This window comes from Oryctolagus cuniculus, chromosome 6 (genome assembly GCF_051225735.1).
Source record: "Oryctolagus cuniculus isolate XC-2025 breed Fujian yellow rabbit chromosome 6, ASM5122573v1, whole genome shotgun sequence".
Classification (NCBI taxonomy): domain Eukaryota; kingdom Metazoa; phylum Chordata; class Mammalia; order Lagomorpha; family Leporidae; genus Oryctolagus; species Oryctolagus cuniculus.
In genome coordinates this window covers 113956439-113980930 of record NC_142872.1, presented here as the reverse complement: position 1 = coordinate 113980930, position 24492 = coordinate 113956439, and the positions used below count along the sequence as shown (strand labels likewise).

The following is a 24492-nucleotide window of genomic DNA, read 5'->3' as shown; positions in this document are numbered from 1 at the left end:
CAACTCCATCTATTTAAATCTTTCTGTAACATTCCTCCACTCTGCTGCCTCTTAATTTTCCCTCACTGCAACCCTCGTGTTGGAGTGCATACACCCATTCTCTGATGACTCTATTCCAGTCCTCAAGCACTAGTGATTTTACCCCAACTGTTCTTCATTTTTGTGTTTCTTTGGCAAGTGGAAATGGATTAGAAATCTACCTGCGAATATCCAGGTGTCCCAGTGAGCCCCATCACCGTCCCAGCTCCTTCAGATCCTTCCTTGCACAGCCAAGAATGCTTTCCCAGTATTTTTCCTGGCATGGAAATCAATCAGTGTGTGTGGTGGGGAGAGGGGTTGATGCATGGGTAGACACGTCAGTGTGATTGGGCCATCTGTGTTTGCCAATTGATGATAATCAAAATGAGCCTCCTACCTTCTTATAAAAAGTGGGAGACGGGGGCATTATCTTTCTTAATTGTTACATTTTAAAGAGATGGCTCCCAGGTCCTTGAGAGACATACTCAGCTTGCAACACTGCCAAGAGGCTGAGGAAATATGTACATCTAATGAAGAAGAGAAAAAAAAGTTTAATTACAAGTCTCCTAAAGTAAATGCTCTGGACAAGTGGCCCCAGATTCTGTAGACAGGAAGAAGCCTGTCTAAAGACAAGTGAAGCTAAAGGGACAGCTAAGTCCCTTGTAAGTTAAGGTACAAATTACCAAATACGTCTCAAGTTAGCTGTTCTGCATATTGTCCTTTATTATGAAGGAGGTCCCTTTGCAGTGTAACATTTTAAAGTGTGGTGCCTAGCTTTTGGGTGAAAAAAAAAAAAAAAAACAGGCATTTAGTGAAAAAAAAAAGTGTTTTGTAAGATTCAGTTATTTTAAAGGCAGAGTTATAAAAAGAGAGGGAGAAGCTGGGGGATGGGGGCAGGGAATGAGAGGGAGAGGGAGAAAGAGAAAGAGAGAGACTGATCTACCATCAACAATGGCCCGGAGCTGGGCCGCATGGAAGCCAGGAGCGTCATCTGATTCTTCCTCCTGGGTGCATGGACCCAGTACTTGGACCATCTTCTGCTGCTTTCCTGGGCATGTTAACAGGGAGCTGGTTCAGAAGTGGAGCAGCCAGGACTCGAACCAGTGTTCATATGGGATGCCGTCGATGAAGACAGCATCTTAACAGATTGCGCCACAGCACAGGCCCTGGTTTTTGTTTGTTTGTTTGTTTTTTGTTTTGTTTTTAACTATTCTATTCCTATGGCAGCGTGTACTTTCTTCACACTGTGTGAAGGCTTGTATAGACAGGCTGACAGGAAACAGTTCCTTCTCCATCACCTGAACATGGAGACAGACCCTGGGCTTGATCTGAGTGCTGCAGTGTGCTGTTTATAGAGGCTGTTCCTTTTCAGGTCTGTACCTTTGCCTCATGGTTAGTCCCATGCCCTTCCTTAAAACGAGCCCAGTGATCTCAGCGCCATGCGCCAACCCTTATGTAAATATAACAGAAACATTAGCAGTGGTGTTACAGTGAACCTTTTTAGCCCTTCTGTGGGATATGCTCACATCGACTAAGAAATGCTGGGAAGATGTAGCAAAGAACATATAGGGACTGTGTTCCAGATCCGGAACAAGCGACCGAGTGAATCATTTTACAAGTGTCCGCACCATTGCTTGCTAATTAGTCGTCATTCAGTTCAGTGCAGAATTTACAGAGAAAAGCCAACTTAAGATACAATGTGAAAATTATATAAAATATTTATATATAGGTCTAAATTGGACAACTTTGAGAAATTCTAGGTGTGTAGAATACTTGTCAACTAAAATTTAAAAAACTGAGATTAATTTTTTGCTAATTTTGACCCTAAGGAGAATAGGAGATGTGGCTACATGATAATTAAAGGGTTATTATAACTACTTCTAATTTAATGAGAAGTAGAAAAATTCAAAAACACTATTTGATCTTTCTAACACTCCAGTATTTTCCTTTCCAGTCTCAGCGAATCCTGCTTTCGGTTGCCTTCATCACTTCCTTAACATAGGTTTTCATCACCTAAGATTTTTTTACTATTAAAGGAGCCTTCTCTGGGTAGCAGTTTGGCACTGTGGGTAAGATGCTGATTGGGATGCCCATAGCACATATGGGGGTGCCTTTGTGCCAACCTGTCTCCACCCGTTGTAATTCCTTGTAAACACAGCAGGTGACGGCTCTCACATTTGGTTCCCTGCATCTCCTGTAAGAGATCCAGATGGAGTTCTGGCCCCTGGCATTTGTCTAGGCCAGTCCCAGCTGTGGCAGGCATTTGGCCAGTAAGCAGCAAATGAAAGATATTCTCTCTCTCTCTCCCTTCTTTTAAAGAAATTAAATTAAAGTAAAAGAAGAAAAAACAGCTCTCTCAGGGCTTGATTTGCCTTTAGTCGTGTCCCTACTTCATTTATGTTTGCTTATCAAAGCAAAATTCCAGCAACATCTTTTCACTGTTAACTTACTCTTTCTCCTCTTACATATTGATCACGTTCTTGAGGTCAGAACTCTCCAAAACCTGATGCTAATGTATATTTCTTGTCACTGTCACATATGTTTTGTATCATACCCATGATAAGCAAATTGGCACAGTAGTTTTGCAAAGTAAGAACAAGTATTTAAATGCCTGCTATAATACATAATAGGCTTCTGACCTTTTGCAATCCAGTGCATTGGCGCTTCAAGTTATTCTCATATGATTTGTATCTACCTAAAATGTTAATTGTAAATCTTGACGGTTGTAGGAATATAAGTAGTTGTTACTGTTGCTGAAACACTCAGTATAAAACTATATTCTAGGCCGGCGCTGCAGCTCACTAGGCTAATCCTCCGCCTTGTGGCTCCGGCACACCAGGTTCTAGTCCCGGTCGGGGTGCCGGATTCTGTCCCGGTTGCCCCTCTTCCAGGCCAGCTTTCTGCTGTGGCCAGGGAGTGCAGTGGAGGATGGCCCAAGTGCTTGGGCCCTGCACCCCATGGGAGACCAGGATAAGTACCTGGCTCCTGCCATCAGATCAGCACGGTGCGCCTGCTGTAGCGCGCCAGCCGCGGCGGCCATTGGAGGGTGAACCAACGGCAAAGGAAGACCTTTTTCCCTGTCTCTCTCTCTCTCTTACTGTCCACTCTGCCTGTCCAAAAAAAAAAAAAAAAAAAAAAAAAAAAAAAAAAAAAAAACCCTATATTCTAAACAATGTGACAAATACTTAAGATGCATGGTGTTATTTAATCTAAAAATAACCTTCCAAGATGTTATAAAAGAAATCAAATCATGGAAAAATTAATCATTTACTAAATTTTATACAGTCAGTAGCTGATCCTGGATTTTACATCTTTACTTTAGTTTTCTTCTTTGTGTGTTTTAAAGATGTACAATGTGATAATTTTCTATAATTCTATAATTACCACAATCAAGTTTGTTAACATATATTAACCTTTTTCCAATCCTTTTTCTTTCTCTCCTTCCCTCCTTCCATTTTATTCTGCTAATAAACACATTTAAGATCTACTTCCCTAGAAAATGTCAAGGATAAAATACAGGGTTGCCCTGCTTTATACACATTAGCTCGCTGAGACCTATTCATTTGTAACTGAGAGTTTGTCCCCGAGACTGTGGTAAGGGAGGTGAGACTAACTCCATAACCACATGAAATCCTTTGCGAATACATCCATGTTCCTTAGGAGAAACCCATAGCTTCTCAGGTTCTCTTAGAGGTTTATGAACTCAGAAGAGCTCAGAATCACCAAAGCAAGCACTCAGTTCTTTCATTAGGAACAAAGGCCTTGAGTGGTTTATCTGTTAGGGTGTGTAGCATTCATATTTCCTAGCTTGTAGTAGGAAAATCATATGTGTTATAATATATTGTTTATCAGTAGTTCAAGCTCTCCGATAGTCCCTTGCTCAGAGTTGCTGCTGACCTGGAAATAGTAACGTGTATTACCAGTTTTATACAATAACAACTTGTTTTATGCAAATACTCATATATCAAATAATTCCTGAAAAGTGACTGTGCTGTTTATTCCATGATTACCCTTATTTACGTAGTCAATAAAATTGATCTCCTTTATGCTGTATCAGGGAAGGGAAATACACCTCCAAATTCATCTTAACCCTCTGGGCTTCCCATGGGAACAGTGCATCTCAGATAACCCACACAGGAGGACATAGCTTGGGCCCTACCTGAGAATATAAGAATCTTCAGTGAGCTCAACAGGAGAGGAAACAAATAAATAAACAAAATAAGTCTTCTTATTGTGCAACTAGCCATGCCCGTTTTAGTTTCAGACAGAATTCTCTGCACTGAGGACATGTCTAATGCTTTAAATACAGTCTTCATAGGCAAACAACAGCCCAAAGAGTAAAAATTGTATTTTGGCTTTGATTCTCCAGGTATTTTTACTAGATTTTCTACTTTACCTGGCTGTCATAGACATAAGTTGTTTTAATTACACTGGTTTATTTTAAAGTGTATGTGTAGTTATAAACTATAACTGTTTGGTGCTTGATTTTTGAAAATATTTATTCTAGTCTTAGAAGACCTGTTAGATGTCTGTTTGTTTTCCTCATATTTCAAGTGCCCAGTCTTTAATTGTGTCTTATTAGTGTACACTTCTGGCATACTTTAAACCTGACCACATGCAAACAACTCAAACATTCCCAGAAAACTCTACTAAATTGATGCAGAAATGTTTTGGAATATAATTTAAAAATTGGAAGTTCGTTTCAAATCAGGGCTGGTGTTAGGGCGCAGTGGGTTAAGGCTCTGCCTGTGACACCAGCATCTCCTATGAGCAACTGTTCAAATCCCAGCTGCTCACACTTCTTTCTGAGCCAACTGCCTGCTAATGGAGCTGGGAAAGCACCAGAGGATGCCCCTGTTCCCATGTGGGAGACCGAGGTGGAATTCTTGGCTCCTGGCTTTGACCAGGTTCAGCCCTAGCTGTCACAGCAATTTGAGAAGTGAACCAGTGGATGAAATCTATGTCCTCATTGTTTAGATATATTTTCTTGGATCCAAGACTTTGGGACATAATTAAAAGTTAGAAAAAATGAAAATAATCAAAACTTTCTGAGCATCCAGAATTGCACTGAAGAAGATCTTTGTAATGAGGTGTGCTCACAAAGTCCATATTTCAGAGGCAGTAGAATAGTATTTGGAGATAGGGCCCTTAGGAGGTCATCAGGGTTTGATGAGGTCCCTGGGGGTGGGAGGCATTTGAGGAGTTGAGTGTCCTGATAGGAAGAAACTCTAGAAGAGTTTCTTTTCCTCTCTGCCTGCCTTAGGAGAAAACACACAGAAGGGGGCCGGTGGACCCTGCACATGCTGGCTCCCTGACCTCATATATCCAGCCTCCAGAACTGTGAAGGAGAAAAAGGAATCTGTTCTCATGTCACCCAGTTTGTGATATTTACTTATCACATTAGCTTCTATATCTCTCCCTCCTGCTGAAACAGGAAGCAAGTTGTAGCGTGTGAAATTTTATCATTGACTCAATGGAGAAGAATGCTATAATACAGAATCCCGGAGAGAGCACTGCTGCTGGAGTCCAGTTCTTGGAACAGGTGGCATAGCAAGATGACCTTGTCACCTTGGTCACAGCACAGGCCATGGCCTTGAGAAGTTGTGCAGGACTGAGGAAAGTGGAGAAGGCCATTTGCCCAGCACACCAAGTTCCTGTTTCTAGACTGGATGAGACTTAAAATAATTTTTGCCACTTACTTGGTAGCTTTGGTCAAGGCACATAATGTGAGGGAGTCTCAGTTTGTTCCTTTCTCTGTTTTGTAAGAAGGCTCAGCAGTTGTCCATGTTTTCAAATATTTTTTATTTGAAAGGAAGAAAGAGTGTGGGAGACAAAGTAATCTCCCATCTGTTTATTCACTCTCAAATGCCTACAAAATCAAAGACTGGCCAGGCTGCTTTGAGGAGCCCAAAACTCAACAAGTCCTGCCTGTGGGTGGTAGGAAGCCAACTACTTGCACTGTCTCCTGCTGCCTCATAAGGTGAACATTAGCAAGAAGCAAGAATGAGAAGCAGAGCTAGGACTGAAGCCTGGGCACTGTGCTGTTGGGTATGGGTGCCATAAAGGCATCTCTTTCTTTCTTTTTACAGATTCCTTTTAGAACTATTCATTCATTTTTTAAAGACAAGGTGACAGAAAGGGAGAGAGAGTGTGAGAGAGCGAGAGCTTCCACCCACTGTTTCACTTACCAAAAATCCTCAGTAGCCTGTGGTAGGTCAGGATGAAGGCGGGAATACAGAACTCCATCTAAGTCTCCCCCATAGGTGGCAGGAGCCCAAGTAATTGGACCATCATCTGCTGCTACCCAGAGCTGGATTGGAAGCTTAGAAGCAGAGTCCTTGAGACTAAAACACTTTAATTTGAGTTGCTTGTTTTCCAAGAAGTGGCATAACTCTCTGCACCATAACACCAGCCCCCCAAGTGACACCTTTACCATTGCACCAAACATCTGCCCGAGGTCTCAAGTTGCTTTTTCTGTAATACAGGGATAATAATAAAACCTAAGTAATATGGGGAGGAATAGATAACCTAATAGGTATGAAGTACCTAGTACTCTGCTCAGTACATGTGACTATTAACTGACATGTCCTTCTGTTGGTTTTATAACAATAGGATATAAAAAACTATTTTATTTTCTTTAGTTCTTCAAGTGTCGGTGCATAATAATAGTACTATGAAAAACAAACCACTTCAAAAGTCTGGGCATTTTTGAAAACAAGTTAGATTTTCCATCAAATAAAGCTAAATAAAAAGTATCTAATACACATGTAGATACCAGTTGTAATTGTAACTGCATTGCATTAGATTTGCCCATCCATGGTAAGCTACTGATAAATGACTGCAATAATCAACTTATTTCATCTTCATAGGAAACTATGGCTGACTCAGTCTGGGCAAGTGGCGAGAGCAGGAGCAGCAGGATCATTGGGAAGCTTGGGGCTCTGGAGGAGTAGCTCAATCTAGGTGGAATGTAAAGGACAGGACTGGTGGGCAGAGAAGCCAAGAGGGTGTCCTGAAGCCCTTGAGAAACTGAAGCCTGCATGGGGGAGAAATGGTGTGAAAAAGAGATGAAGGCAAATCCACCCACGATCACTTTCTCTGAGCTTCTGTCTGTGGAACAAAGCTGTGACCTGATTCTCATCTGGACCTGAGTACCAGGATGTAAACTCCAACTCTGCCCGTAGGAGCTGCCTGAGTGGGCAAGTTCCGTAACCTCTGACAGGATGGCTCATACGGGGAAGTCAGTATAGGTCATGATGTTTCAGTGAGAAATCCAGTGACATTCCTGGTTCCTGATAGGTGCTCAATAAACAGTTTTTCTTTCCCTTTCTTTTTCATATCTGTCTACGCAAATGCTCTGGCACTCTGGCAAGAACCACCAGTTTTCCTGACCAGACGGGTGACTCTCTTTTCACTGAAGTTTGAAGAGTACAGTAGCAGAAGCCAAGGCATCAGGTTTTACAGACTTGAGAAGACAGATGAAGCAGGGGAGTAGGTGGTGCTTCAACCTGTGGGAATTTTCATTCACAGACTTTCCTTCAGAGTTAGGTTCACTGCTGAATCTTTCAGTTTATGTAGAGGTGGTTGGACTGGGCAAAATTTAAGTCTCTTCCTCGTATCAGGGTTATTCTCTGAACACTAAGTTTAGAGTTGTGTCCTTTCTATTTGGTTTTTAATTTTTGTTTCCTAGCTCCTAATCCTAACCAAAGAGACAAGAATCAGAGCGCTAAAGTATATGTATTAATTTAATTATCTATTGTTGCATTAAAAACATCACCACAAAGCTTAGCAACTTAAACCAATAAGCCTTTATTGCCTTCAGTCATTATGATCAGGAATCCAGGGGTAGCTTGGCTGGGTGGGCGGAGTTCTGACTCTCGGGTCCACTGTTGATGAGTATTGCCAATCAGCTGACCAGGTTGGAGAATCCACTTCCAACCACACTCACATTGCTGTTCCAGGAAGCCCCAGTCTGTCACTATGTGGGCCTCTCCAAAGAGCTGTTTGAACAACATGACAGCTGGTTTCTCCAGAGTGGATGATGAGAGAAAAGGGAAGAGGGGGAGAAAGAAGTTGGGGATGGCGAGGGGGTAGTTCAAGAAGAAGGAGAACTATGACAGAACATGAGTGTATTTTATGACTTTACCTGGGAAATGAGGTTTCATCACTTCTGCTGTATTCTTGTTTAGCAACCTTATACACCTCTAATACAATAGAAATGTGAAGAGCAGGAGGTAGGGGTCATTGGCACCATCTCAGAGGCTGTCTCCTACATACCCTTTAACTTCTCAGCTAGAATACAAAGCTGAGTGTTCAGAAGGATCATTCCTTCCTCGCCATCTCCTAACCACTGCAGCAGTTTCTACTGATCTTCAACTCAAAGATTTGGTGCTGAGTTCTGAATGCCATTTATAGACACAGATTTCAGTGTTTTAAATTTAAATCTTTAAAATTATAAATCTCTTCAGATTTGTCCTGACCCACTTAATTTGCAAGTAAGGGTTATGAATGCCAGAAGTTGACATGTCAATCATGGGATGTGTTACAATCAAGTTATTTACTAAAGTTAAAGAATACATGGAGGCAAAGGATCTAAATAAGGATTTGGGGAAGGGTTCATGGGGAGGTGACTTTGAGTTTTGCTTTAAAGAATTGATAAAGATTTTTCAGGAATCACAAACTAAAAGATTTGTATTACAAAAATGCTGTTTGAACAAGTTTCAAAAGACAACATACAAAATGATACCAAGTATAAAACTCAAGTACCAAGAAAACTATAATTTATTGACACATGCATATTTGATAAAAACATACAAATGTAAGGAAGGAAATGAGAAATTTAAAACCATGACAGAGGTGGGGGAGCCAAAATTATGGGATAAGAAACAATCAAAGTAGGTTTGGTGGTGCTAGAGTTCCCATGTTTGAAAGAGTTTATAGGACCATAAATGTTTAAAAATAACAATTTTATGTGTGAACTACTATATGAGCCTATTTTAATATTCAAAACTTGTCAGCAGAGTGAACATGAAATCAAAATGCATGAAGAAATGAAAAAGCTTGGAAAAAGATAGAGACATCATTATGACAAAGAAATGATAAATAATGCATTGTCTTTCATAAAATATAGCTCACTTATCTGCAGTTGTATTGGAGTATAGAAAAGAAAAAAAAGATTATAGATACAATTGAAATCCAAAAACTCAAAATTCTTGCTAAAGAAGCAAGCACTATTTCTGTCTTAAGAACAAAAAGGCTGATTTTTCCTTTGTTACATATGTGGTGATAGGATCACACTGAATAATATAAGTTAGCGATAAGTCACAGGAGCAGTTATTGTTTTCATCATAAGGAAAGGGGTCTACTGCATTTTAATTGTCTGAATTCATCATGTGTCAACAACTTTTGTTCCTGGTGGAATTCTAATCAAAGGGTGGTGCTTTATTTAACAACTTACCCTTTTAAATTGTTGTGAAGCTGCAACTAAGGTTTAATTACATTATTGCCAATCATCTGAAGCATGGTAATTACCTGTAGTCCTTGGCCAGCATTTCTGATTAAAAGTGCTGTGGCATGTTCAACAGGTCATAAATTAATATTCCAATCCTTTAACTTCCTCTTAAGGCCTTGCTTTATTCCTTCTGAGTTACAACTCCATCTTTGGGAATAGTACATAGGTGAAAGTCGAATGATTTGAAGAGACCTGATACTTGAAAAGAAATGACTTTACTATAACCTTTTTACTGTCAGATTTGTTTAATTTTTCTCTTTTGGAATTCCTTTTACTAGCCAGAAAAAATGAAAAATAATTTGTAAACAAGAGACTTCTTTCCTGTGAGAGATCTGAAGTGCTTTTAATAATTCAGCTAAGCCACTAGCCAAAAGTTTAGCAAATGACTGGCAGCAACATTATCTGCCTAAGAGTGAGACAGTGAGTTCTACGCGTTTATCTAGGAAAAATTTCTAGGTACTTTTTTCCTGGTGAAGGGGACCTAATACGTAAGGGGAAGATGATGAAAGTTGGAGTTCTCCTTTGGAAGAATAAAAACAAAGCAATGCCTATAAGGCCGCATTAGGACTTTCTCAGAAAGGAGTTGCATCAGTTTTGCCAAAAGAAGGCCACAAGTGTCTAAGCAGTTCCTAAGTCAGCACTGTTTTCTTGCTGAGCTCAGCAGGGACTTGTTTTTGGTAAAACTGAGTGCCAACTATGGAGTCTTCTGCTCTTGATTCAAATGCTTGATTACTGTTGATCATTTGGCTGTTTGATAGATTTCTGTTTTGCCATTAGCTCTGCGTTTGGTGAAAGTTTCCTTTCACATTCAACCTGTTGGTAGCACATTACAGTCAGATCCTCCTGTTGTCTGGTTGTGAGTGTGCTCCAACCTGTCCTTTCCCCCACTTAACTGGTTTTCTTAGCCGTAGCAATTAGACTTGTTGTTTCAGATTTGTTTCTTCAAAAAAACCCTCTGATTTCTAATCAAAATATGTTTATTTTCAAGTTAGAGAAAGAGGCTCTACATCTAAAAATGAATTTAATGTCTTGAAATGATGCATATTTTTCATAATATACTTTTTACATGAATATTTTGAAGATCCATTCTATTCATGGATTTCAGAACTTTTTTCACCGAAATAAACTTAATCTTTTAATTCAATTTCCAAAAACTTTTTGAAGTACCCATGTATGTTCCCTAGATGGTCCCCAGTAGCCATGTTCCATTGGCTTTCCGCTCATAGTAGCTTTTTTTTTAAAGTCAGTTTCCTGTTTTCCAGTGACCCTGAAGTCCAAATCATGATTTTCCATTGTCTGGCCTTGTGACCATCCCATCCCCGTGCCTTATTCCTTACTATTATAATTCCCCCTTAATCATAATTTAACTTGCCATGCATTCCAAAGTGATTCCCTCTACCTCATGTCCTGTATTCATTATCTGCACAAACAAGATTTGCTGACATTGATTGAACAGTGAATGACTAACACAGTGTTGGGCACTCTCCTACCTAAAGCTGATAGCCTCCTCAGTCTTTTCTCTTCTCTTTCCATGCCAGTTCTTTGCCACAAAGTTAAACAAAAAAATCAAAACCACATTTAGGTGGAAATTCTTTTCCATTCTTTCTTCCCCAAATTCAAATTCCTCTACTCCCTAAAAACTGGTCGTATTCATCTGAAAGATTAATCATCCACTATGTGCCGAGTGATGCCTTCAGAACTGGTGACAATAAGAAAAATGCTGCACAATTTCAGATGTTAAGGATCTCAAAATATACGGGGAAGATTTTTCAGCAACTGGTCACAATAAAGTACCAGGGGTTGCACAAGGGGACATGGGAGGCCAACCTTGAGAGCATATGACAATGGCCTCCCTTGGAGGAAAACTCCATACAGCAGCTAATATTAAGCAGTCATGGCAAGCCTGACAAAGTGTGCATTCAACACAATATGGAGAGAAGGGAAACAGTTTATGCAGAGAAACTCAGTAATGAACAAGCATATGTCTGTGACCTGGAAACACACACACACACACGAGAAATGAAAGCTAATATTGGACAGGGAGAGCAAGGAATTATACATGAAGTGCCTCAGCTATCATACTGAGGAATGTGGAATTCTTTTGTAGGGAGTGGGGAAAATGGCAGGAATTTAAGCAAGAGTAATTATGAGAAATTGTCATTTCCACCACTACACATTTTCCCCCTATGATATCACCTCTGTAATTGCACTCCGTGTCATCTCCATAAGTCATGGTACTCAGTTCCTTTTTCTCTGATTTCTTTTTTGTACATCATTGGATTAACATGTAATACGTATATATTTTTACTGAGCACAGTCAATATTTCCACATATAAACAAATCATCCCAGACAATTTGCCTTTCCATCTCATTTTCATGTGTTTGGAACTCATCAGCTGATGCTGTCTCCCAGTTCTTTATACGGTATACGTTACATTATTGTGAACTACAGTCAACCCCGCCCGGTGCTGTGGAACACCAGAACCACCCCCTGACTGCATTTTGGTGTCGACTGTGAATTGTCCCCTATTTCTCCTCCTTTTTTTTTTTTTTTATAGGCAGAGTTAGACAGTGAGAGAGACAGAGAGAAATGTCTTCCTTCTTTTGGTTCACCCCCCAAATGGTCGCTACGGCCAGCACGCTGCACCAATCGGAAGCCAGGTGCTTCCTCCTGGTTTCCCATGCGGGTGCAAGGCCCAAGGACCTGGGGCATCCTCCACTGCTCTCCCGGGCCACAGCAGAGAGCTGGACTGGAAGAGAAGCGACCGGGACAAAATCCAGCGCCCCAATCGGGACTAGAACCCTGAGTGCCAGCGCCGTAGCTCACTAGGTTAATCCTCTGCCTGCGGCGCCAGCCCCTCTATTCTTCAATACCCAGCCTTTACTAACTCCAGTTGTCTGGGATGATTTGTTTATATGTGGAAATATTGACTTACTCAGTAAACGTGTACGTATTACATGTTAATCCAATGATGCACAAAAAAGAACTTGATAATCTTATACGACTTGATCTAACTCTTCTTACCTCCATTTCTGCCTTCCTTGCCTTCCCTCTCCTGCTTCTGTATCTTTTCACACAGGGGATATTATTAGCAAAGATCCCCTTAGTAATCAGCTTACCGTGAGAATATTCCCTGTAAGGTCTTTGTTTAGAACTGAAATCAGTCTCCATTGATGATACCCTTTCTCTTATATTTCTTCAAAATAGTGTCTATTTTCTCCTCCACAATCCTTCTACCACAAGTGTCGGAGACACGATGCATGGCGTCCCTGTCACGATGCATGGCGTCCCTGTGTTCTTCTTCATTTCCAGATCATTCTCCCATTCTTCCATGAAAAGTGTTGGCTTTGGTGATGATTTTGTCAGATTATTCACCTGCTTTCTCCTTCCATTTAGTCATCTATTAACTCTCAGATGACCTCTTCTCTTTCTTGAAGATTATGCATCCTCTTTCAGTGCTACTCTCTTTACACTGCCCATGTGCTAACTCTTAATGAACTCAATCGATGTACCTTATTTTTCCACTTTCCAGTCTGCTCTTGAGTCGCCTCTTCAATAATTTGATAGTCCATTCTAACTCAGACTTACTTCTGTGATATGATAATGCTCTTGAAACTGTCTTACAAGTTTTTATTATGACTGACTATGTTTCCAGCTTGCTCCCAGTACCATCAAGACTTCAAATATCCTTTGACCACATCAGAATTTGAGTTGATCTTAAATTATCTGACCAACTTATCTTGTCATCATGCTTTGTCATTCCATGATGCTGTCATTTCCTAACACAGCACAAAATGCCATGGTGAAGTGAGTCAAAAATCTCTTCTTTGCATATATCCACAGTTTCATTGTCTTTCTCTCTACTTTAATATCCACTTGGTGTTAGCAAAAATTTAATGAAATACACTCTGCTCACCAGAATCTACATAAACCTGCTGAATGAAATTAGAAAAGAAAGACACAACCACATGGTGAAATGAATTCCACTTTTGTATATATGTTTTAATTATTAAATAACAATTATTTACATATTTATGAGGCACCAGGTAATATTTCAGCAATCTATACATTGAGTTCTGTCCACTTAGGGTGTATACATTTCACATATCCTTATGGTGAAAACATTCAAAATCATTATTTATTTCTTATTTCTTATTTTTAGGGAAAGATACAATATATTATCACTATCTATAATCTTCCTACTTTGCATTGGAATGCCTGATATTTCTTACTCTAACTACAACTTGCTTCCTGTTACTCAGCTTCTCCCCATCCTTCCCTCCCACCTACAATACTTTGTGATCATGAATGCTGCCTGCCAGTTATTCTGCATCTCTCTGGATTCCCTCTTCTATTCTCTCTTAAACTTCCCTATGTAAATTTTTCATTCTTTCTTCTCGCTCTTTTTTTCCTCCATAGTGTTCTCTGAGTTGATGAACATCTTTGTGTTTCAATAAACATATTAAAAATTTTCAGAAGAGGTTTCCTAGTATCAGTTGAACCAAGCTACCTGAATCTGTGCCTTTACATTCTGTCCTTTGTCTCTCTCTGTTACTATAGTCGATGAACCAGGCTTCTAAGTGGAGCCAAACTGTGTACTTTACCCACCTATGCTTTTATATCTCACAGTTATAGTTCTATCCTGCAACTGCCTGCTAATTCCATATTCGTATATTCAAATGGACTTGACTTTCTCTGCTGAATATTTAAAACCATCGCCAGCTTCACACACACACACACACACTTAAATAAATAAATAAATAAATAAATTTAAATATAAAGAAGAAAGTTCCTCCTCTGATGATTTCCATCTCAGTGAATGGCACCTTCATTCTTCCAGTTGCTTAAAAAAATCTTGGTGTCACCTTAATCATGTGTCCCCATGAAACCTGTGAAACCCAGTGTCTCTCCCTTAAATACATCATGGAGTTTTTCAACTGCCCATCTCCACTGTTTCCACTTTGATCTGAACTGAACTATTGCCTGAGTATTGGTCTACCTTCAGATCTTGAATCAGGCTGTTCCCTTGCCCCTTATATTGATCTTCAAGAGCAATTATCAGAGTGATCCTGTTGAAATGCAAGTTGAATTATATCTCTTCTACTCAAAAACGTTTCGTGCTTTCTACTTCTGTCAAGCTAGAAGCCAAAAACCATAATTTTAGCTCACATTTCCTCTTTGATCTCATTATTTTCCTTTTCACTATCTCTCCTGATCATTTATTACTGTGTGACATCCTATCTGTGCTGTTTTTATTGTGTTTCTTTTCAGTCTTTCCTATTAGGATGTAGATGTTATGATATTTTATATTTTTATGTTTGGCCTTGCTGTATTATCAGAGCCCAGATAAGTACTTAACATGCAATGGATATACAATAGATGATCTAGTGAAAAGAAAGTAATTAGAAAGAAAAAAAGGTTTATATCATCTCATGTTTTGGAGATTCACAGCCCAAGATCAGGCAACCACATTAGTCTGGGGTCTGATGGGGGTTGTGGATGGTGGAAGGCCTGCAGAAGGAGGATCACCTGGCAAACCAAGAAATAGAAAGAGCACTCCATCTTTTACAACCAACTTTTTGGGAAGGACTACTTTCTGAGGTCATGCTTGCAAATATCTAAAGAGGTCCCACAGTGCTCATCTCTGAAACACCATAATGGGATGAAGCTTCTACCGTTAATCCATCAATCATTAATATTGATCCATTAACTACTAATATAAGATTTGAAATGTCTGCATGAGTTGGGAGCCAAACTGTATTCAAACTATAGAAGCATACTAAAATGGGTTCATTGTGCTTATTTACCATACTGTTTATAAGCGTAATTTCTTCAGCAGAACTGAGAGAAATTGAAATTCCAACTCATAAAATATATGCAATATGTTCAAGCCTTGTTTTTCTTCTTTTTTTCCAGAGGCAGAAATAGAGAAGGAAGGAGTTTTTGGTATTTTTTTTTTTTTTTTTTTTTGGTGGGAGGTAGAGAGAGAGAGACCCCATCTGCTGAGTTATTCCCCAAATACCCATAATGATCAGTACTGCTCCCAGCAAAGCCAGGAGCCGGGAACCCAATCAAATTTCCCTTAAAGATTGCTGGGACACACCAGCTTGAGCCACCATTTGCTGTTCCCCGGGGTGTGCATTGTCTGGGCACTAGATTGGAAGAAGTTGAGGGACTCAATCCCAGGCACTCTGATATGGGATGTCAGCATCTCAACTGACCAATGTGTGTCCCCAACCCTGATTTTAGTTTATTTAAAATATTTATTTATTTATTCGAAAGCCAGAGTTACACAGAGAAAGATGGAGAGGCAGAGAGAGAGAGAGACAGAGGTCTCCCATCTGCTGGTTCATGCCCCAATTGGCTGCAACGGCCAGAGCTGGGCCAATCTGAAGCCAGGAGCCAGGAGCTTCCTCCGGGTCTCCCATGTGGGCGCAGGGGCCCAAGGACTTGGGCCATCTTCTACTGCTTTCCCAGGCCATAGTAGAGAGCTGGACAGGAAGAGGAGCAGCCAGTCTCGAACCAGCACCCATATGGCATGCTGGCACTGCAAGTGGATGCTTTACTGGCTGTGTCAAAGTGCCGGCCCCCTGGTTTTAATTTTTAAAGAGGAGATGATCGGTGACTAATTGACTCACAGAATTTTTGCAAAAATTAAATGAGATAATTCAAATACAATATTCAGAATGCCCATAGAAGCACTTTCAATGGAGGTAGTGAATATTTTGTTATTATACCTAATGCAGGTACCTATTAAATACTTCTTTTGGTTTCTTGATTTTTACTTTTAAGTCATTTATTAGAAACAGGGAATGAGATATTTGTGGTTGAAAATGGTAATTTCTGCTTGTTTATAAATACTTCAAATTTGTTTCACCTTATTTTGTCAGTTGTTCTTGGAGAGTCAAGTGGGTTTCTACAAATGTTGTTCTAGTGAATCATGTTGGACCTTCTAATGTTGTATGGGAAATCAGCCCCATGACCTCATCCATTCATTTATGACAGATTATTCTAGAGAGTCAAAAAATTATTATTTAACTGGCCTTTGTGTTAAAAAATACAGACCCTAAAAGAAATCATCACAGTACATTATAAAAAATAGTTGGAAAGGAATTTGTGTAAAATTAATGTCTGTTGAAATTATTTGCATTCATTGGAAGTCATTTTTGTAAAACATTTCACTTTATCCCAGTCAGGTTAAATTTTTTTCACTTAGAAATTTGAACTTTAGAAGTGTAACAATCCTAAATATTTCATGTTCTAATGCTCCAAATCAATTTTTAGAATTGAATATAGATTCAGGGCCACTTTTTTTCCTCATAATGAGTTGAGTTATGATAATGTGGGAGTAGACACCATGTACAGATTAAGAGCAGGCATTTGGTTATGCAAATCACACCAAGTTGTATCTGCAGAGTTTTGTACTATACACACTTTGCTGTGCGAGTTGACGAGAGGTGGAAATTTTCAGTGAGAAATAGCAATTCTAGGCCGGCGCCGCGGCTCACTAGGCTAATCCTCCGCCTTGTGGCGCCGGCACACCGGGTTCTAGTCCCGGTCGGGGCGCCGGATTCTGTCCCGGTTGCCCCTCTTCCAGGCCAGCCCTCTGCTGTGGCCAGGGAGTGCAGTGGAGGATGGCCCAAGTCCTTGGGCCGTGCACCCCATGGGAGACCAGGAGAAGTACCTGGCTCCTGCCATCGAATCAGCGCGGTGCGCCGGCTGCAGTGCACTGGCCGCGGCGGCCATTGGAGGGTGAACCAACGGCAAAGGAAGACCTTTCTCCCTGTCTCTCTCTCTCTCACTATCCACTCTGCCTGTCAGAAAAAAAAAAATAGCAATTCTACAATAGATGTATTTTATTCAGATTACTGATAATTGATTAGAATTGGTATGTATGGAAGTAGTAGAATTCTAGTTCATATGACTCCTAATCTATAGCTTTTATTTTATACCACTGTATTCCTATATTCTAGGCAAGTAAAAATTGATGCATTATTTTAAAAGCGATAATACCTTGAGTCGTAGGTGCAGCTCTGTAAATACGAAGATCTGTTCCTCTTGACAAGACTTGTCACCTCTTAATTTGCTCATCATTTTAAAATTAGTGGTTGTGCCTGCCTCTGTTTTTCTTTTTTACTGAACTGTTAGAATTATCTTAAATAGAAGATTATAAAAATGAGATGTTTTACATCATACACGTTTTCATTGAAAGCATATTTTAACAGCAGTCATCTCAATTTCTGACGCTGCTGCTCTTTTTTTGCCCTTTATTCTTTGTTCTTCCTTGATTTCTAAACTCGTGTATCTTTATCATTACTACCTCCCCCTTTCATCTTTTCAAAAAGAAAAATATTGGATTTTTCCAGAAAGGACATCAGTAACACAATCATACTAACAACCAAAGTAGAGTTCTCCAATTTTCCTGGGTAAAATTTTGATAACACCAATTTGTCCTTTTCAATTCTGTACTTGGATATTATTAGCTACAATAACTTCTATTCTCGTTTGTACAGGAAATGACTTATTTCTTGTAGCAGTTCATGAACTGGGACATGCTCTGGGATTGGAGCATTCCAATGACCCCACTGCCATCATGGCTCCATTTTACCAGTACATGGAAACAGACAACTTCAAACTACCTAATGATGATTTGCAGGGCATCCAGAAGATATATGGTAGGTTATCACTGTTTCTGTTTGGCTAATCCTACAGTAAAGCCAAAAATCCTGCTTTGTATTTTCCTTGGGATAGATTCTCTATGAGAGAAAAAAGTTAAGAAAAAGTATATATGTGTATATCTCGTGTATTGGCAAAAATCTTCAGATCAGTCAAGTTTTGTTGGCAGTAGTCCTGTGTATCTTAATGTAGAGATTATGGAAAAATATTTACCACTGTTGGAGATTTCTTATTGAGTATAGTTGAAACGATGTTATACTAAGTTCTAAAAAATTTATATTCAAAATCAAGTGGAAATACATCATAAATTATAATCACCAATAAAAACAATGAGAGATGTTAGATGTTGATACTTTAGTACAAACTGACAGATTGAATCAGAGTTTGTGAGATTGGATTTTCAATAGTTCCTAGACAAAGGACATTTGAAGATCCAGAAAAGGCCTGTATGGGATGGGTGTATCAAGTTGTCCTCACAAGCAAGTAGTTAATTACTAAATCAGAGTGAAAGTCAACAGACAATGGAGTGGAAGTCAGCAAATGACTAACTTCATTAGCATATGGCACAACACAAAATTTTAGTACAATGATGCTTTTATTTATGGGATTCAGTCAATGAATGAAAATTAAAGGAAAAGGGAGAAAGACCATTATACATATTTACTATACTCCTAATACTCCCTCAATACAACCAATGACCTATATAAAGGCATTTATTTCACACATCATTGTTAAGAACTTGACATTTATAATTTACATACAGCAAATATGCTTTACTAAGTTAATGAAGTGAAGCTTCATTTTTATAATACAAAGACAAATGTGTGCTATCCCTTTGTTAATACCCAGTATCCAGAAGAGGTCATTTGCAGTTCTAAGCAGCATAGTTTCAGTTCACTAATTGGTTTGCAGTCATTAGGTTTCAACATCACAGTGGCAAGAATCCTCTTAGGGTTAAAATAGACTTGGAAAAAAGGGTCAACTTTTGTGCTACTTTCTATTTTGTTAGGATACTGAGAACAGGGAAATGTCTCAGACTCAAAGAGAAATGCCTTGTATTTGAATTGAGATATCCTATTTCTAAATTTATGTCATCAGAAATTCCTCTTAAGTGGTTAACTGAAAGACATTTCTTTCTCATGACCTCCTGAATTAGTAGTCTAGACGGAAGGTCTGCAAAAGAATATCCTTCCTATATCTAAATATTAAGTGTGAACAGTCCTGCATTTCTTCTTAAAAATATAAGTCCCTTGAGGAATGACGCTTGACATCTGTACACAATTACATGTGTAAACTTTGGCTTCATTTAGAAGCCTCTTTTTAGAAATTCTTCTTCACATTAATATTTTACTGATGGTGTTGTAATCAATATGTGTCTTGCTATTTCATTATTTAAATAAAACAATCTTCTGGCAATTTATCAAAATATTTTATTGGAAGAAAATAGTCAAAAATCCATGAAAGGTTAGTCAATAATAATTGGAGACATATGGTAGAAAGCACTCTGATTAGCTAATATTTGTCTTTTGGAAATATTTTTGTAGAATCATTGTCTACCGAAATCTGGGATTAAATTTGGTGGAAGTTCCATTCATGGTTCCAGTAGTCATTGCCATTTACTAATTATTTATACACTGCCTACTTCCAAAAAATATTTCAGGGAGGCTTTCCAATGAGGACTGTGGCGAAGCTATAAAAAAATAATTAAAAATTAACAAAGAAAGTGTAGTTCCTTGGATCTTGAATCTAGCATGATAAGGACAGTTTCAGACAGACTTGGCAACAGTTTGTTGGGTAAGAATTTTTTTTTTCCAGAAAATATACATTCTTAAAGACCTCTTAGCTCACCTAGTCTGTGCCCTCTGCTGATAAGTGAATGTTCTCTGTAGCATTTTTTCAGCACTATTCCTGTTTTAAGTGAGCCAAGCACTGTCCTCATATTTTCAAAAGGTCCACCTGACAAGATCCCTCCACCTACAAGACCTCTGCCGACAGTGCCCCCACACCGCTCTATTCCTCCTGTGGACCCAAGGAAAAATGACAGGCCCAGACCTCCTCGGCCTCCTACTGGCAGACCTTCCTACCCCGGAGCCAAGCCCAACATCTGTGATGGGAACTTTAACACTCTAGCTATTCTTCGCCGTGAGATGTTTGTTTTCAAGGTAGGAGGCTGTGATTTTTTTTTTTTTTTAATGGCAGATCAAATGTCTAGTGTCGCTTTAGAAAACAAGTTCTCATTCATTCTAACATCACTTTCCAAACCCTCTCAGGGTTAGAAGGTTCAAAAAAAAAGCATCTTAAAAATAAATGCACAAATTGACTTAAATGCCTAGCAGAAGATTGCTGTAACATTTTATTTTGGGAATGCATTTATGTCAGCAGAAGCTAAAATGCCTAGAAATGTGAGGGTGAAAAAATGCTGCATATTATGAAGAGATAAAATAGCATAATTTAAATCGTGAATAGCAACTAATAGGGATGATTTGCTTGAGAGCTTAACTACTTCCAGGCACATTGCAACTCTTGTATCTGGTTTACACCTCTTTATAGATCCCTATAATTTGACTTGACAATTAATGCATTGTATTTTAGGAGGCATACTGATCATTTTATTTCAGGTCTACCCATAGTCATTTGAGTTAAATTTCTCTGAGACTATCGTTTTGATTTTAGATATGCTTGTTGTTTTCCTTGGATATTTGTATCTACCTAATTTACATTATTTTTAAAAGGTTACAAGCTAAACTAATTTTACATTTGCTAAATGTGCTCTTAATGATACTGAGTTTTTTAGATAGAACACTAATGAATATCTCTATCTCTATGAATAGTGTATCAAAAGTATTTTACATAATATTGAAAGGTGAATATAGTATAATAAATTGAAAATGATTTCCTCTTTCAATATTTGTAAGCTAATTTTAGGATTAATAAAGGACATAACTTTATTTGCTGGAATAAGAGATTTAAAATGCCCATATTTTACCAATATAATTCATTTGAAAGTAAAATAATATATTGCTATTTTGGGTTGGCATAAATCAATAAATAATGAAATATTGTCCTACTTACATAGAATTTCCTATCTACCAGAGGCTATACTTTAAAAGTATAGATTCCACATAATTTCTGGTAGACAAAGCACTGTATCTCTGTTAGTGAAGAAGAAGAACTGGATTTGATGTAATACACACAAGAGCATCACGCTTTCCAGGAAAAATGAATGCATTTCTTCAAACACATGAATAGACTTTTGAATTTTGTAAATGATCTGCAGTGCTTCATGCTTACTTAAATATCACAATTTAATTTCAATTAGGTTAATAAACTTCAAAGAGTATAAAAGAGCATATATTTGTATATGTATGTATATATATAGAGAGATACATATATAGGTGTACATATGTATATGTATATCCAACTATTATTATTTATTGCAACTAGCTTAAGTAAAAGCCAAATGCAATCATTTGTTATTCTAGAAGGCAACATTGTAGCTTTATATTTTGGTATAAATGATATCACCAAAGTTTCAACAGTCTCTGGGAATAGGATATCAAATGCACTCTCCATACATCCTTGTTCATAATTTCTGCCCAAGTAAATGGCTGGTTTCAGAAGAGAGGAGTGTCTCCCTAGCGAATGGTTGGTTTCTCCAGCTTTTGTTCTTCATGTTGTAGTGGGGCAGTAAGTGCTCTTGACTGAAAAATTGAGATGCTATCATCACTGATTCCTGGAACAAGAACAAATAAAATATGCCCATACCCTCAAGTAGAATGTGGTAGCCGTTACTTTGAAAGCAGATACATAAAAAGGCACATGCATGTGGAACCAGCGTACATGGAAGGAGTGTTTGGGAGAGCAGGTAGGAAGCTGCCTTTGTAGGCCGGCACCATGGCTCACTAGGCTAATCCTCCGCCTTGCAGCGCCGGCACACCGGGTTCTAGTCCCGGTCAGGGCGCTGGATTCTGTCCTGGTGCCCCTCTTCCAGGCCAGCTCTCTGCTGTGGCCAGGGAGTGCAGTGGAGGATGGCCCAAGTCCTTGGGCCCTGCACCCCATGGGAGACCAGGATAAGTACCTGGCTCCTGCCATCGGATCAGCACAGTGCGCTGGCCGCACGCACCGGCCACAGCGGCCATTGTGGGGTGACCCAACGGCAAAAGGAAGACCTTTCTCTCTGTCTCTCTCTCTTTCACCGTCCACTCTGCCTGTCAGGAAAAAATAAATAAATAAATAAATAAAAAGAAGCTGCCTTTGTTCATCCACCCTCCTCAGCATCCTCCAAATACCCAGCCTCTCTGACTGCTGCTTCTGCCCAGCGTCTTTCTGGAGATTTGGATGTTTAGTCTGTATATCCAATCACCAGGTTATTGATCTCTTTCTTCTCTAATTATTCCTCATTGTAGTGTATCTCTGACTAGATGATAAACCTCCTCATTCATGTGACTTAGCAGTGATCTTAATGTAAATACCTAGATTATCAAACTATGGCTAGAATCCTGTTGATACAATGATAATCCTCGTAATGGGATTATTGAAACCTTTTCCTTCTAGTAAATTCTTACTCCGTACCAAAGATTTTAGTGAGCATTATTTACCTGCAATCTCTGTGTAAAATTTGTAAGCCCAAAATGAGCATATCTGGACACAGGGAAGAGGTACTATCATCAGGCAATTTTGTTTTTTTCCTAGGAAGAAGCTGTTCTTTATAATAGCAGTTTCAACATAATTCTTTTTGGTAGCTAACTTCTTCTCAGGACATTTAATTTACCTTGAGCTCTCGGGTCACTCATTTATTTAAAAATAATCATGTGAATGTTTATATGATGCGTAAGATATATGGGGGTGCTTCAAACTGTTCAGGAAAAAATAGAATTAAATATATGTTTATTTTGGTACAAAAATAATTGAAATCCATTCATAGTGCTTTCATCGTGTGTACTTCCCATGAACTTTTTAAAGACCTCTGATATGCATGGAATTTTAATTTTTATACCAAAATAGACTTATCTTTTAATTCCGTTTTCCACAAACTTTTCCGGAATATCCTCTTATATATACCCTCTGCATGAGAAAGTTAAACTATGCAGCTTCATAATCTTTGGGGAATGTAAACCACCTAAAGCAAGGAAATGAAAATCAAAATCAAATACCCAGGAACAGAGAAACAAAATAACAATGACAAAAGCAGCTTTGTGCTTACTTTGGAGAAGGTGACTTTAAGACTACTCCCTGAAGAGTGTAAGCTGCTGTGCCTGAGCTGATAAGAGCAAGATCTGATTGTTCAAATGAATACTCTCAGAGTGCCTTCAGACAGCAGGATGAAAACATTGACTCCTTTAGTCATTTTGTGGGTAGAGGGAAGCAGAAGGCAGAATTAGCCAAGGTTGTAGAACAGATTTTAATATACAATACTCCACTATGTATGATGTAAGATTGCAATGGCAACTCTATTCTTTTGAAGCTGAAAATAGGAAGGAAAATGGTATCCAGCACCCGAAAGTCCTTTCGGTACAAAAAAATAAAGATGATTCTGTTTGAGTACAGACCACTTTTTTTTTTTTTTTTTTTACACCAAAAGAAAAGCAAAGGCCAGTGCTTAGAGCTACAGCTGGGAAGGCTAGTTTGAAGAATGTTGGAACAATATTCAAAACAGTGTAGTTAAGGGTCCTCCCCATTCATAGAGAAGAGCAAGACTCCTGATTCTGGGTAAGGAAAGCATTCCACATTTTACCAAAGTAATCAACCCAAATCAGGAATCCTTCAGTTTGTTTTCCTATGTCAAATTCCTGTCTGTTTATTTATCGCAAAGCTGTTTAATCCTAAATAGGCCCACCTTCATTTATGTCCAACTGCTTAATTCTACTGAAGAATTGTAGTTACAAGTTCATGACAGGACATAGTGCAATTTCACTTGGCAAGAGGTAGGTTTGTTTCATAAAAGGAGAGTTTTTAAACTCTTAAGACAAAGAAGAGAGGCCGGCACCACGGCTCACTAGGCTAATCCTCCGCCTGCGGCGCCAGCACCCTGAGTTCTAGTCCCGGTTGGGGCGCCAGTTCTGTCCTGGTTGCTCCTCTTCCAGTCCAGCTCTCTGCTGTGGCCTGGGAGGGCAGTGGAGGATGGCCCGAGTGCTTGGGCCCTGCACCTGCATGAGAGACCAGGAGGAAGCACCTGGCTCCTTGCTTCGGATCAGTGCAGCACGCTGGCAGTGGCGGCCATTTAGGGGGTGAACCAACGGAAGGAAGACCTTTCTCTCTGTCTCTCTCTCTCTTTCTAACTCTGCCT

General features: G+C 39.2%; 1 protein-coding gene across 2 annotated transcripts in view; it reads left to right on the top strand.

Annotated features, from left to right (window-relative positions):
• The window catches only part of MMP16 (matrix metallopeptidase 16), a 297823-nt gene that overhangs the window by 186371 nt on the left and 86960 nt on the right, over window positions 1-24492 (top strand). For both annotated transcript variants that reach the window (XM_070075287.1, XM_002710677.5), the window contains exons 5-6: window positions 18044-18205; window positions 20157-20368. In XM_070075287.1, the coding sequence (XP_069931388.1) occupies window positions 18044-18205; window positions 20157-20368 (374 nt within the window). The remainder of the gene's footprint in view (window positions 1-18043; window positions 18206-20156; window positions 20369-24492) is intronic.